Below are 14,767 nucleotides of genomic sequence, written 5' to 3'. Positions count from 1 at the left end.
CTCTCTCTCTCTCTCTCTCTCTCTCTCTCTCTCTCTCTCTCTCTCTCTCTGTGTGTGTGTGTGTGTGTGTGTGTGTGTGTGTCCCCACAGCATTCTCTATTTCTCTACCTCCCAAGTGCTAAGATTACAAGTGTGTGCTGAGTGTCCCCCTTTTCCCATGGGTCCTAAGGAACTCAAACTCAGGTTCTCATGCTGGTTACACAAATGCTTTACACACACTATACACTGTCACCACGGTTCCTGTTTTCAATCCCTTCAACAACACAAAAACACAAACGAGTACAACTGGACAGTGTAGTTTCTGTTCTTGCTTCAGTAGGGAAGATGAAGATAAAAATGGGGTTTTCATCATGGAGAAGAATAAACAAAAATCTTTTAACCAACCATCTATAATAGGAATATTTATGGAAAATCATTTTAAAATAGTAATGGGGAGCAGACACAATTTTCTGAGTTTAAAATGGAAATGGGAAAAGCAGGCAATTTCCTAACTATGGTACAAGCTTTGCTAGACAGTAGTTTTCCTTTTCTTCTCTCAAACTTGTAGGTGAGACGTATATGTGCAGAATATGTATGTGTGTACTAAATGTGGGTGTGTGTGTGCCCATGTGTGTGCATGCAGACACATTGATGCGGGAAGACATCTTCAGATGTCAGCCGAGACAATGTCTGTTGCTCATGAGACAATGTCTGTTGCTCACGGTGCCGCCTGCCAGGTCAACTGGCCCACGAGTTTCCTGAAATTCCCCTATCTCTGCCTCCCGTTTCATCCCACCCTAAGAGTATTGCATTTACACATTCAACTTTTACATGGATGCTGGAGATTCGAACTCAGGACCTCATGCACCTGTGCCCGGCAAGAGCATTCCCCACTGACATTTCAACAACTCTTCAACAGTTTAGTTTACATTTGAAAAAGATGGAGAAGGAGAAAGAGAAATGGATCATATTCGTCACTCACCTTAAATACTTCCATTGGAAGAGGGGACTCTGCAGCAAGAATTAGGGCTTTTTCCAGAGCACATTTCCATTCGAAAGGCAACTTCAGATCATAAAGTTCTGTATCAAGGGCAAGCCACAAAGAAGTTAGGGACTGTAGCTCTGTTAGTTGGTTCTTTAAATTTTACCTTCCCACAGTTTTCAGCAGTGTCAGTCGCTCACACTGCCCCTTAAGCAGCCACCTGCTAAAGGGATTCTCGGAAATTAAAGAGCTGCTATCAGAAATGGAGAATACTTAACAGGGCTCTTCCACAGGGGACATTTGTATGCATCCTACTGACCTTCTGTGCATAATTTAATGGCATTAATCACATTAGCAAGACTTTCCAGCATCTCTAGCCACGGTTCTACGTATCACCTAACACGTCCGCCCACTGATGGAGAACCCATTCTCTGATAAATGTCTAACCTCTGAATGGCTCTTGTCCGGCACCTACAGTTATTGTAACACATTTCCCACTAAGTCTCTAAGCTCACATATGCTAAAAAAAAAAAAAAAAAAAATGGTCAGAAAAATTATTAAAAGCTAAATTAAAATATACAAACCAAGATTTATATTTATACTTGAAATGTTCCTACCACATGTCGACTATATTTCCCCCTAGGCACTGGGGAAGAGGGGAGATTTACACACAAAGGTTATACAGTCTGCATGCAAAATTAAAAGAAGAAGAAAAAGTTGAGCAGTTTTCACGTGTTGCTGAAACGGTAGCGGGATTTTATGGCCTGATCACAACAGATTTAAGACCTTATCAAACTGGGATTTGTGGAGGCTCTTGCTGGAAGTAGATGTGTTTATATCATCCCTCTATCAACCCCAGCTGCCTCAGACAGACTGTTAGAATATGAATATGAATTTAAGTACACTTAAAAGGCAACATTAAACCTTTGGGCTATATTTTTAATTTCTTACATGCCTGCTTTTGAGCAAGAAGACATATATTTGGATCCCTGCGGCTTCTAACCTCACCTTGAGCTTGAAGCTCCTTTATGTTAGCAGTTTATTTAGGGTTTTTTCTTGGGGGGAGGGTGTAATTATAGTTGGTGAAAGGTCTTCCCAGACTTAGCTAAGTTACCAACACACTGTCTCCTGCTGTTGTACAGAGGCTGATTTCAGATATAGTGCCTTCTATTTGTCTAATCGTTTTTCTAGCCTTTCACCTAGTACTTTCTATCTCTAGCATACTTTTTCCCTAATCTGGCACTTTTTTATGAGACAAAAATGCATGTGATTTTCCCCAGCAATGGTCCCCTCTCCTTCATGCTAGACACTCAAACTATGAGCTCACGAAAATACTTCCTTCTTCGAGTTGCTTTTGTTGAGTATTTCGTCATAGCAATGAGAAAAGTGAAATCTAAACCCATGGCAAGGCCCTCTCTTTTCTGCAAAACTAAATCCAGTTGGGGCAGGCGGCTCTACTGCCCGTGACGACCGAACACCTCCGAGGTGCAATACACAGAGAACAATGTCCCCTGTGTGTGTTTCAGGAGACAGAGACACCCTGGGTACACCAGCGAATTTATGAACAATAAACAGCTCCATTAAAAGGACATAAAACATGTTCTCAAAGTGGCCTGCACTGCAGGGAATTTAAAACTGTTCATCTGACTCCATTTACCGGTCGTGGGAAGTCATAAACAATTAAAAAGATAGTCCTCACCCATCTGTAACCAGGAGCCTGCAGAAAAGTGAAGGGACCTCCCTTTATGCAAAAGTTTGGCAAGCTCTGGTAGAGAGTGCTGCAGAAAGCAACCATATTACCATAAATAAACAAATAAATAAATGGTTGGTCCCCTTTCCATGGGTCTACCTATCACAATGAATCTTTTTCCTCCTTCACTACCAGGTCCACCGAAAAGAAGACCAGAGAGGAGATATGGGCCAATGGTTATTTATTAAGAGATAAGAAATCTGAGGAAATGTTATGAACTCAATCTGTGTCCTCCTGAATGCCTATATAAAACCTCAAATCTCCAGTGTGACATCTGGTGGTGATGAGAATAAGAGGGACCTGCTGGGATGGCCCATTAAAGGAAATTGGTGTGCGTGCTCTAATGAACTCTGTCAAGAGCCAGCTAGATGGTGGCCACTTGAAAGCCAAGAAAGGAGCCTTCACCAAACCCTCAGACGGGTGGGCACTCTTGTTTCAGCTTTCCACACTGTAGAATCATGATAAAATACACGTCAACTGTTTAAGCAACCCAGACTGTAGTGTTTTCGCTTTGGCAAACACCAACTCTTTAGAGAACAGAAACAGTTTAAGCAAGAAACATTTCAGTTCTATTCAGAAATTTCCTGATTCCAGGATCTATCTAGTTTTTTGTTTTTGTTTTTGTTTTGTTTTGTCTAATTTTTGAAAGGTGGATTTCTTTTTAAAAGAAATTAACGTGGGAGAGGTCAGAAAAAAAAGGACTGGAGAGAAAAGGCCAGAATTTTGTTTCCTTGGCTTCTGTGAGTTCCAAACACCTAGCATGACTTCTAAACAACCACAGACAAAAAAAGCAAGAGGGGTTACTCAACCTACCCCTGACTTCATGAAATTCTTGAAAAAGTGAAAGCTAGCCACAATACTGGACTTAGTTTAAACTGGATGTCAATCATTGGATGCATCCAACATGCTCAGCTCAGCACAATGGCAGAAGTGCTCCCACACTGCAGGGTGGGATGCCTTCACTGGCTTTCAGGTACAAGAGTCCAGCCAGGCAAGGAATGCCCCACAAGGCTATCCTCAGACGTGGTCAGTAGAAAACCCAATACATCTCCTAGAGCGCCCAGCAAATAACGTCTCAGCCACTTCTCTTACCTTTTTCTAGTCTCTCTGTTCAGGGAAGGAAATGGCCTTTAAAAGGTAAAAGTCGGAGAGTGGGGATTATTTACAGCGCTGGGGATGCATTAGTGAGATGCATGGCAAAGGGAATCTCACCTTCCACAGCCCCCTCACAACAGACACACAGGCTATGGAATTTCCCACAATGCCTTTCACCTCTGCAACTCCACTCTTCTCCCTCGGATCTTGATGCTGGGTAATTTTGTATTGGTTTAGTAGTGTCTGGGAATAAGAGAATCAGCTTAATACTGTCTATACTCTCTGAAATTTTATTCACAATGTCATTTCAGTTCAGAAAATGGTGCTGTCATGTAAGTAGCACAGGGTACCCTGGGATTTGAAATTAATTTACACAAATCTTAATATATCGGGTTCTGTTCCCAAGTGAAAATTTGCGGTAATAATTGCCTCTTTTCTCAGGGGGAACTGTCTCACTGAATGAGGTAACAGAATCCAGTTTTCATCTTGTAACTACTGTAACTAAGTGACATTTTGCCTTTTGCTTTCTCTCTCCCCTGTACAAGCATCCATGCTAACACTTTAACAGTTGGGGAAATGAACTTTTGACAAATCACTTTTCCTGTCTTTAGACAAACTCATAAAGTCTTCTGTGAAATCTACATTATGTCCAGAGACATAAGGACAGATAGCACAATTTATTCGTGCTTTGTAAAGATGGATAGAGACATCTTGAAGCTCAGAAACGCTCAGAAGCAAATATTTCTTAAAGGGAGATTTTTTTTTTCCATTCAAGCATTGAAGGTGTAGTCCCGGATTTCATAGGAAGGAGAGAAAAAAGAAGATCAAAGAGCATAAGAAGCGACTGGAAATTCTTTGCTTTACTATAAATCCTTGCACTGGCAAGGATAAGTTCCTTGTAGAATTTATAAAGCAATTAGGCACTGGGCTGAGATTTACACAACCTCACAAGTAAATTTCTCCTGCCAGGTTATGAATCCCCAGGCAAACCCAACCTCAGACTTTTCTCACAGCAGGGGCAGGACCTTTGTTTGTTACTACACCAAATGCTTTATAAGGTATAAAAGGATTTCTCAGCTGCATCTTAGGATGTGGACAGCAACAATACAGCTACTATAAAATACGAAGTTATACGTCCACGCGCCTGTCAGATTTAACATGGATGCAAATACATGGAGTCCAGCACCAGGAAATGTCCCACAGTCAAAGCCCCTGAGTGACGGGTAAGGTAAACAGAACTTGTCACTTCGGAGTACACAAGGTTCACACTGGCAACCAACAGAGGAGCAATCTGAATGACGCTGAGAACTAATTACTCACTCTAAATACACCTATAAGGCTGACCACAAAATAAAAATCTGTCAGGAGGAAATATTTCTCCCTTGGCATGCTTAAACACATGAACAAGGTGACATTTTTGTTCTGAGGTTTTTCACTCAAAGGTAGGTAATGGTAAGAGGTCAGCAGAGGCAGTAAGAAGTGTGGGGCCTAGGACCTGGGGATACCATAGCAACACACAGGCTGATCCCTATGAGCTGGGGGACCAGTACATGGTCACAACAGCAACTTCAATGGCTGTAGAGAGAGACCTGCACCAAACAGGCACCACATTTTTTGGAATCAAAATTAGCAACATAACAGACGTAAATGTAGAATCTCATAGAATATAATGAATATTTACAAATGGTTATCCTATAAATGGAAGTTTTGTTTTGTTTTGTTTTGTTTTTTGACTAGTCAGATCTATCGGAGGGCTGAACACACTGTTCTATCCCATTGGGCCTATGAGAAACCATTTGGCAGTACCCCGAAAGCTACCTACGATTGATCACTTGTTTGACAGGGAAAAAGAACAAATTTACTCTTCTATTTCTGTTTCCTTTACTATATAATGATGAGCAAGTGATATGAAATTTTGATGGATGGATGGATGGATGGATGTAAAACAGATGATAGACAGACAGACAGACACATAGATACATAGGTGATACATACATACATGTGAATGGTTGGTGCATGGTTGTGTGAGTAAGTGGATGAGAAGGCGGCAGGTTGATGCACGGTATTATGGATGAATCTGGGCAAGTGAATGGATAGAGATGGATAGAGAGCAAGTGACTGTGTGTAAGTGTTTAGTGGGAGGGTGTTAAGTGAATAAGTGTTACGTGGGAGGGTGGGGAACAGGATGAATGTGGGTAGGCAGTGGGTACAGATGAACTGACACAAAGGAAGGAGAAAGGAAGACAGAAGAGGAATGCATGTTAGAAGACAGATTGCACAAATGGATACATTGCTGCACACTGCATAGCTGCATACATGGGTGGACAGAAGAAGGGGTAGACGGGTGACACAGAAAACAAGCAGCCAGAAAGATGGGCATGCAAACAAAGATTGTGGAATATGCTTCCAAGATCACAGTCCCTAGGGATGGGGGAAACTATGCTAAATCCCAGCTGATCACCCCTTCCTTTCATTTCTGAGCCAGTGACACCAGCGGAATCAGACCTGCTGCTTGAGTTGACTGATGCTGTCATCAACCTTGAGTTCTCCTTTGAGAATGCTTCAGATCAATATCTTGGATTTTATTTTCTACCCTAAAGACTCTGACATTGACACACTTAAGCTCCACATACTGGCATGTAAAAGACGCACGAGCAGGTGGGTCCCGAGACACACCCACAGGAGTTTGACATCTCTATCACAAGCACGTCACAGAGGGGAAAAAAATGCCGCCTCTCACCTGAAGGTGGATCCATTCTGTATTTATTTTCTTGACACCAACCAATTGGCCGAAGTCTGTAATCCAAGTAAAATAACCACCGGTCATAGGATTCGGTGTTCTCCAGTCCCACATAGCGAAGGCGTAATCTTCCTCCGACATTCTCAATCACACTAACTGCCCAGTACTGAAAGGGGTTCTGGGAGTCCTGCAGCTCTATTAAGGAATCAACTGTAATGAGGTCTATGGGGCCTTTCCCTCGCAGAGGCTGTTCAAACAGAAGCAAAACTCCGTATTTTAAACTTGATTTTTTAAGGTTCTCATGGAAACAGATGACAGCAGAAGATAATCATTTTTTTTCCTCACACCATCATCCAAGCGATTTCCAAACATTCTGATATCACCTCAACCCCATCCCCTGCACAGCTGTCACCCCCAAACCCCTTTCCTCCTCCACACCCGTCCATAAACCAACACCATTTCCAACAGCAAAAATCACAATCGAATAGAAAGCAACAGATTATGCCATTGTTTTAATCAAACAAATTAACCTTCCCAAATAAAATTGCATTTATTAGAGATTAGCACATGTTTTTAGTAAAATTATTCTCAGATGCACCAGAGCAAGAACAACTGATAACAAAATGTCTAGTTTTCTGTTCAAATTGACAGATATATCTAATGTAGGGCTGTAAACTTATACCACAACTTCTTAAGAGGTCACCTTTCATCTAACAGCAGCCAGAACCCTGTCATATACAGATTAAATGAATGCTTGCAGACGTATGTGCAGGTGACACATCTGAAACACATTTGTGCAAGTATGGAGGCCAGAGGGCAATCTTAAGTGCTGCTCCTTGGTCACTGTTTATCTTTTTTTGAGAGGGACGGGGTCTCTCTCTAGCCTGGGACTCAGGATTAAGCGAGGCTGGCTAGTCAGTGAATCCCAGGCATCTGCCTGCCTCTGCTTCCCCAGTGCTGGGATTATAAGGGCAGACATTGTTTTTTTTTTCTTTTTCACATTTGGCTATATTAAGTTTTTTTACTGCTTAACTTGGGCATTGGTTTGGAAATCCTTTAAGTACTGCCCCTTCTGAGTAAACTTTTCTCGGCATATGAGGAGTATCTCTCTAGCTGGCTACTTAGGTAAATATGTTTAACAATTAACATGGTAAGGCAACTCTTACTATTGCAGTCTTTTAACCCAATGGTTGAAAACAGCCATTAAGATAAACATATCAGGAAAAATCAACATAAAACATTTGTTTACACCATATCACATAGCAGCTGTCATAAGTATTAATATCATTGCCAAGGAAGAAAATGAAGGTTAATAATAATAATAATAACAACAACAATAGTAACAATAATGAAAATCCATATCTTATCCCTAACAACAACACCATTAATAACAATAATGTAAATCCGCATCTTAGCCCCAGTCATTCATTTATGATTCACCTTTCCAGGGTACCCTTAGGACAGAGTTGGTAATTTAATAATTACATATGACATATTGCCTTTGTCTTCCTGTTCGAGTACATATTAGAATTGTTAACGTTTCATTATCACACTTTCAGACAAACCATCAAGATTTGGTGTTAAACGCTTCTGTTCCTATGCCTAAAATCTGCCTGAGCCACACTTTAATACAGTCAGTGGTATCTCCTCTTGTTTTATAGCGATTGCTAATCAATAGTCTTGGGTAGCACATATGTGAGAGATGATGGAGTTATTACGCACTCGAGATGAGCAATGAATGGTGCTACTTACTAATGGGCTCCAGGAGACTACAGTAAGCACTTAAATATGCTTACTCATCACCTGCCAACCAAGTTACCCCACAGGGCAAGGCTTGAGGGTGATGGGAAGACATTCTGGTACATTGTTTTAAAATGAACTCAAACAGAGAAAACTTCCCAATTATTGACTCTAATACAGGAAATCATCAGCCGATCGCACTCAAATCCATCACCTATGGAATTCAGTTAATAAACAGGAAGTTATGCTGTGAGAATAAAAACATCTGTGTCCACATGTATCCGCAGAAGGATATGCGCGAAGGTGCCACTAGACATCGGAGGACGGGGCTGCTTGAGGGCTATAATAGATGAATAATAGCAATACGTACACCTTCCAGAAGGCTTGCAGGGGCTGTCCGAGAACCAGTCAATTCACGGATGAGGAAGTCCGTCCAGTCCGTATACTTCTCCTTGATAGCTGGCGAGGGAAGGGAGAAAAACAAACACCTCAGCACATCACTGGCAAATCAAACACACAAAACTCATCGCAGGCTTCTGTACGTTGATGTTTCTTCAGTATTTGTTTTTTTCTGAATTTCACACCTGATGATTAAGTGAAGATAATGAAATTATAGCCACAGACTTGTTATCTAGTACAGGCTTCCTAGCCACCATGCGCCTGGGCATCTGGAGAGGGAGAGGCTATGGCCCTGAGTGAGGGCCTGCAACTGCTTTGACACCTGTCTCAAACAACAATGAAGACATGGCAGCAGTTTGGAAAATTTGCAAAGAAAACCTCAGAGCGACATTGCTCAGTGGGAAAGCACAGCTAAGTCCTCAACTACAGAACAGGCTTAGAAGGTAGGAGGAAAGTGGGTGGGGCTCAAGGAAGAAGAAACAGTGTATGGTAATGAGGGTGACAGCATGGCTTGAAGAAGGGGTGGGGAGAGGCAGGGCGAGCATACATCACTGAAAAGTGGTGTTCGGTGGACAGCTAAAAACACCAGCCCAGACACTTCATATACTGGAGGTCCCCGCGTGAGAGCAATCATACAAGACTACAGACGTCTGAGTGAAAACAAAGATTGTAAAATGGGAAAAACAGGTGCCTCTGTGTCGAGGCACAAAAGCGTAGACTGGAAAACAAGGAGGGCACTGGAGATGGCATCTGAAAAAGGCAGACAGCACTTCGGGGGCGGGGGGTGGGGGTGGGGTTCGTTCTGTACAGCGCTTGTCGTGAACGCATGAGGACTTGAGTTGCTTCTCCAGAGGAGGAGGGGGAAAGGAAGAACTGGAAAGGGAGGGGAGGGGAGGGGAGGGGAGTCAGGTGTGGTACCAAGTGCTAGCCGGCCTGGCACTGGGAGTGAGGGTTGCTGCTCTTCCTGAGGACCACAGGGAGGCTCCCAGCACCCATACCAGGCTGTTCAGAAGTGAGCTCCAGTTCCAGGGATTCTAACAACCTCTTTTGCCCTATCTGCCCTTGCACACCTAGGTGCTTGCGTGCGCACACACGCACACACACGCACGCGCACATGCATGCACACATACATACATGTACACACAAATAAAATATTTTTTAAAGTTTCAAGTCTTAACAAAACTGGTATCAGAATGGCTCTCATCAGCAACCCCATCTTTAACCATCGTAAACATGCATTTCGTGTACCGGTCACCCAGAACCTATCAAGTCCCGAATAAAAACCAGCACCATGACGCCCTCCTACAGAGATGCAAAACAAAGTTTTGTAACCCACAGCAATATACCAGGCCTGCCTCTTACTCCTTTTCCTCCTAGGCTCCCCATGCCCCATTTAGGATACAATTTTCCTTATTTTAAAATGCGTACATATGGAAATACATATATTGATATGTGGAGGGAAAGCTATGTCCGTGAGTTCTGTTGCCATTGGTAGAAAATATCATAATCACTTTTTTCAATGCTATAGCAGTTCTTTTTAAAATAATTTGTTTCTTTCTTCTTTTTTTTTTCTTTTTCTTTCTCACAGTGATGAAGGCTTAAACTCAGAGCCTTAGAAATACTCGGCCACTAAGCTACCTCCCCAGTCGACTACGCCATTAGCCTGTCTACATGGCTAAGGTTACTGAGCCGAAGGGTAAGGACACACGCAGTAAATTAACTGACACTTGCTCCTGCCTACTGCTTTGTACACAAAGCCCTCCCGTTTCCGCAGTATTTCCTCTGCGGAGACGAGGCTCCTCTTAACTTATTCTTGCTCCTACAGTAGAAGAGAAGACAATCAGCTGCGAGCCTCCAAGCTCTCAGACCCTGCAATTTTTCATAAATGGATGAAGCTGTCCTAGGCAGGGGAAACAGCAGGAGAGCACCTATCTATTCAAAAATGCCAAGATTGGGACAACATATACAAGTGTATTTGGAAAACACGGATTTTGCAGCATATCGTAACACAAATACTGTAATAAGGGGCCCCCGCGCTTCACAGAATTTTTGTCTACATACAAAAGGAGACCATTCATTTTCCTCTTCAGGGCTATTGCTGATAAACATGTAGTCCAAGTTATCATTTATGGTAAAATTCTCAAGTATATGAGCATATCGTGAAGACAAAGACAACTGTGGGATTTAAATTGTCCTGAGTACTAGAGAAGGGGTAGCCATGGAAATAGTGCTGATATTTGCCTCTGGTAAGGCCTGGGGTACTGGGATCTTCTGACTGTCCCTTAGCGTGTTTCCATGGAACACTAGGAAGGGACCTGGCGTCTCCCAGAAAGCGAACAATAGGCAGATCTATAGCATGCAGAGATGCGCTGACCACCTTCTCTTAAAAACAGCTGTGAGACAGGCCTCAGAAATTTGGTGCATTTTAAGAGAACTATTTCAGTCACTATTTAGCCTTCAGCGCTCTAAAGTCTCAAACAGATGACAAGTCTGTCCTAGCAAACACCACCATTGGTGGACATGGATCCTGAAGAACAACAGGGGTTGTCCTCTGGCCACCACAGGTATGGGCACACTCATCCTAAACACACACAAGCACATGCAAAATGAGAAGGCAATCAAACAAACAAATAGGTCCCTAAAATAAAACGAAGTACAACAAATTTACAAATCTCACTCAACTGGACATGCATTAAGCAATTTCTTATTTGGATACATTCTGGAACAACTCAAGTGTCCTGGGGAAATCATTTAGAATAAATTGACACAGAAGTTGATTGACAGAGCCTATTGCTCACAATGAACCTATTTTCCTTTAAACAGTGGGGGGGTAGATTCTTTTTTTTTTTTTTTTCCCGAGAATAATTAGAATTCTGCACAACCTGGAAAGACCCAGTATCCCACAGAAACAGTAATGGTCTTTTTCTTCCTAGTGGATTCCTGGGAAAAAAACCAAGCACAATCTGCATGCCCAGCCTCTGCCCAGAGGGGCGGTCTCAACCCTAACCATGATCTTCTCTCATGCCCTGAGCACCCCTAGAGATACGTGGAACCGAGGCACGCTCTTCACACATGCTTCTACCACTCACCTCGGCTTCTTCAACTCTTGAGCTAGTACAGGACTCTGCCTAACCAAACGTCTAACAGCCAGGCCAATTCTTTAATCCCAAACAATCAGTTTCTAAAGCCTGTTTGACCAGGTTATTATATCCTAATCTAAAGTAAATGTTATTAACTGGCTATCCGTGACAAGCTTCATGGCGTTCATAAGCTTATAAACTTGAATGTAAGGCTGGGTGGGTGCATTCAGACAATGTGTCGTGTGTTTGTGTACATGTGTGTGTCCATACAAGTATGTGTGTGTGTCTCTCTGTGCGTCTGTGTGTATTTGTGTGTGTGCATGCATTCATTTGTGTGTGTGTATGTGGAGAGAGAGAGAGAGAGAGAGAGAGAGAGAGAGAGAGAGAGAGCGAGCGAGCATTTCCTCTTAGTTGGCATCAGGCTTCATCCTTTACTTCTCTCAGCATAAGATTCCTAAGAAAGCTCTCACTCCTCGGGAGCCCATTGTTGAGGTTGAGGGCCTCAGATGCCTCTTTTATTTTATCTTTTGAAACATGCTCATGTAGCCCAGGCTGGCTTTGCCTTCCTTATGCAGCCAAGAACTGCCTTTGACTTCTGACTCTCCTCTACCATCCCCTGTCCCCTGTCCCCTGTCCCCTGTCCCCTGTGTGTGTTCTCATCCCAAGCTTATGCAGTGCTCAGGGGAGAACCCAAGGCTTCCTGTATCCTACATAGAAAAGAACTCTACCCATTGAACTACATCCCTAGCTCTGGACTCTATCTCTACTTTTTTTCCTCTCAATAAGTAAACAGGAAATTTCAAGTGAGTAAATCCCTATGGTCCTGTCCTCTTCGACCCTTAAAACAAAGCAAAAGTTTGGCCATAGTGTGTCAGGAAGTGCATACGATGGGGTAAGGCTCACAAAAGGCCTAGAATGTGCAAAGGAATTCGCCGCTCTGCTGCTGCCACGAAGTCATGTTTAACGCTCACGGTAAGTTCTGCCTGCTTAATCATATAAGCAGAATTCATGTGCACTCACACATGTGGACCACTAGGAAAGGCCAGCTGTAATGAGAGCCTAGGTTCTGCCTGCTTGATCATATAAGCAGAATTCATGTGCACTCACACATGTGGACCACTAGGAAAGGCCAGCTGTAATGAGAGCCTGAACAAGTTCCCTAGGCTTTCTTCTGTCAATTTCAGACTGAATTATGTTTGGGGAAAAAAAGAGAGAGAGAGGCTTTTCCACTAACAATTAGTTTTCAGCAATGAAATGTAACAGATATTAATTGATGCTTTTCTTCTCGTTAGCACTAAGACCAGACCAGATGAGATTCACAGATAACAAACAAAAACTCAGCCGCAGAAGCAGCAATTCGTCAGCTTCTGTGGAAGAAAACATTCCCGCCAGATGAGGGGAGGGGAACACATTTCCCAATCACTGTGCAACTATTATTTCTTCAGCCCAGGGAAGATGGGGCAATTTGAGCTTTAAAAGACCAAAACAAAAATAAAAGAATGCAATAGGTCCCTATATACACATTGTCTCTAAGTACAACCTAACATCCACTTGTCCAAGAATCATAAGCAACCGAATCTGGAGATGGCTACAGCTAAGGCCAGTGTCTGAGGCTAACACTACTGCTATCTGAGACCAGCTGATCCTTTTGTTGTTGGCAGGAAGCTGTTCTATGCACTGCATACACTTAGCAGTATCCTGAGACTCTCCCATTAATGCCAGGAATACCTCCCTCTGTTGTGACAACATAACTCGTTCCCAGAAATTTTCAAAGGTAACTAGGTGGCAAATCTTCCCCAATTGGAAAGCAATGGTTCAGACAGAGCACTTGGGAAATAGCTTCAAACATATATATTAACATAACAGCCCAACGGCTCTCCAGCCAAATAGCACAACTTTATTAAAGCCTTAGAAATGCCTCTCCAGGGTTGGGGGGAGAGAGCTCCGTTAGTAAAAGTTTGTCACACAAGCAAGAAGGCCTGCTTTCAAGCCTGGAACAGAGACACCCATCTGTAATCCCAAAGTGGAGGAGAGCAAGGAGAAACCCATGAGCTTCTGATTCAGGGAGAGACCCTGTCTCAAAACACAAGGTGGTGAAGAGCAAGTGAAGTCAATAACTGACATCAATTCCACATATCCCTAGCACCCACATGTGCTCTTGCACCTGCATATACATCTGCATACATGTATACACATATACACCACTTACACACACAAAAGAAATGCCTCTCCAACCAGCACATATCGTAGGACAGAATGGACAAGGTGAAAGAAGATGCAAAGACTGGAGAAATCTCAGGAGCTGAGTGAACACTCACAAGCACGAACGGACGCTTCCAACACTTGCCCATCTTGTGCAACTGACTGCCACAAGTACACATGCACTTCTGACTCCAGAGAACATTGTCACTGTCCTAGACTCCCCAAGCAACGAAAGAGGCAGTGGGCTATTGACTAGTGCTCCAGGCATTTCAATAAACTAGTAGACACTTCAATCTTCAATAAAAAAGAGGAGTCAAGAGTGGATTGACAAACGGACAGGATAAGACCTGGACTCACCGCCATTTGATTTGGATAATGCCTGCTGGGCTTCTTTCTTCCCTAGCATCTTCTATTTTTCTTTCCTGTTTTATTTACTAGTATTATTGTGTATATATCAGACATGTATTGGTGAGCAGATGTCACGGTCCACATGTTAACATCAGAGGACAACTTTATACAGTTGGTTCTCTCCTTCGACCTATATGTGGGTACCAGGGCTATAACTCAGGTTGTTCTGGCTTCTGTGACTAGGACTTTGCCCACTGAGCCAGCTTACCAGCCCCTAGAATCTTCTTTTCCTAAGCAACCTTAGTGGGCATTAAGTAGCTATACAGTTCTTAAAGATTTATTTATTTATTATATGTAAGTACACTGTAGGTGTCTTCAGACACTCTAGAAGAGGGTGTCAGATCTCGTTACGGGTGGTTGTGAGCCACCATGTGGTTGCTGGGATTTGAACT

General features: G+C 42.9%; 1 protein-coding gene across 4 annotated transcripts in view; it reads right to left on the bottom strand.

Moving 5' to 3' along the window:
• Nucleotides 1–14,767, bottom strand: part of Sfmbt2 (Scm like with four mbt domains 2) — a 186,876-nt gene that overhangs the window by 110,371 nt on the left and 61,738 nt on the right. For all 4 annotated transcript variants that reach the window (XM_029547654.1, XM_021215581.2, XM_029547653.1 and 1 more), the window contains 3 exons: nt 8,657–8,745; nt 6,547–6,793; nt 962–1,059 (listed from right to left, as the gene is read on the bottom strand). In XM_029547654.1, coding sequence (XP_029403514.1) covers nt 962–1,059; nt 6,547–6,793; nt 8,657–8,745 — 434 coding nt within the window. The remainder of the gene's footprint in view (nt 1–961; nt 1,060–6,546; nt 6,794–8,656; nt 8,746–14,767) is intronic.

The sequence above is a fragment of the Mus pahari genome, chromosome 16 (genome assembly GCF_900095145.1).
Source record: "Mus pahari chromosome 16, PAHARI_EIJ_v1.1, whole genome shotgun sequence".
Classification (NCBI taxonomy): domain Eukaryota; kingdom Metazoa; phylum Chordata; class Mammalia; order Rodentia; family Muridae; genus Mus; species Mus pahari.
The sequence above is the reverse complement of the archived record's forward strand: the minus strand, read 5'-3'. Positions and strand labels throughout refer to the sequence as shown.